Source organism: Nestor notabilis, unplaced genomic scaffold, assembly GCF_000696875.1.
Source record: "Nestor notabilis isolate BGI_N333 unplaced genomic scaffold, ASM69687v1 scaffold20901, whole genome shotgun sequence".
NCBI classification, from domain to species: Eukaryota; Metazoa; Chordata; class Aves; order Psittaciformes; family Psittacidae; genus Nestor; species Nestor notabilis.
The window spans coordinates 406-632 of NW_009916295.1; the positions used below are offsets into that span (position 1 = coordinate 406).

The 227-nt window shown below is 61.7% G+C and overlaps 1 protein-coding gene across 1 annotated transcript in view; it reads right to left on the reverse strand.

Annotated features, from left to right (window-relative positions):
• LOC104413511 (retinoic acid receptor alpha-like) overlaps positions 1-227 on the reverse strand; it is a gene marked incomplete at both ends in the record, with an annotated part of 2,591 nt that overhangs the window by 401 nt on the left and 1,963 nt on the right. The window contains one exon of the mRNA XM_010024516.1: positions 93-219. Within this exon, the coding sequence (XP_010022818.1) occupies positions 93-219 (127 nt within the window). The remainder of the gene's footprint in view (positions 1-92; positions 220-227) is intronic.

Genomic DNA, 227 nt, shown 5'->3' on the forward strand with positions numbered 1-227 from the left:
TCATTCCCATGGTAGGGATACTGCGAAGGCCAACCTTAGGGGTCCTGATGAGCCATTTGGAGAGTGCAGCCAGGACAATGGGCAGGGTGCGCACCCCTGCACCCCCTGTCTCTGCACCCCTCATCCCTGCACCCCCCATCCCTGCACCCACCTCCGCAGATGAGGCAGATGGCGCTGAGAAGCCCTGTCTCAGCATCGTACATCTCCAGGGGCAGCAGATGGATGGG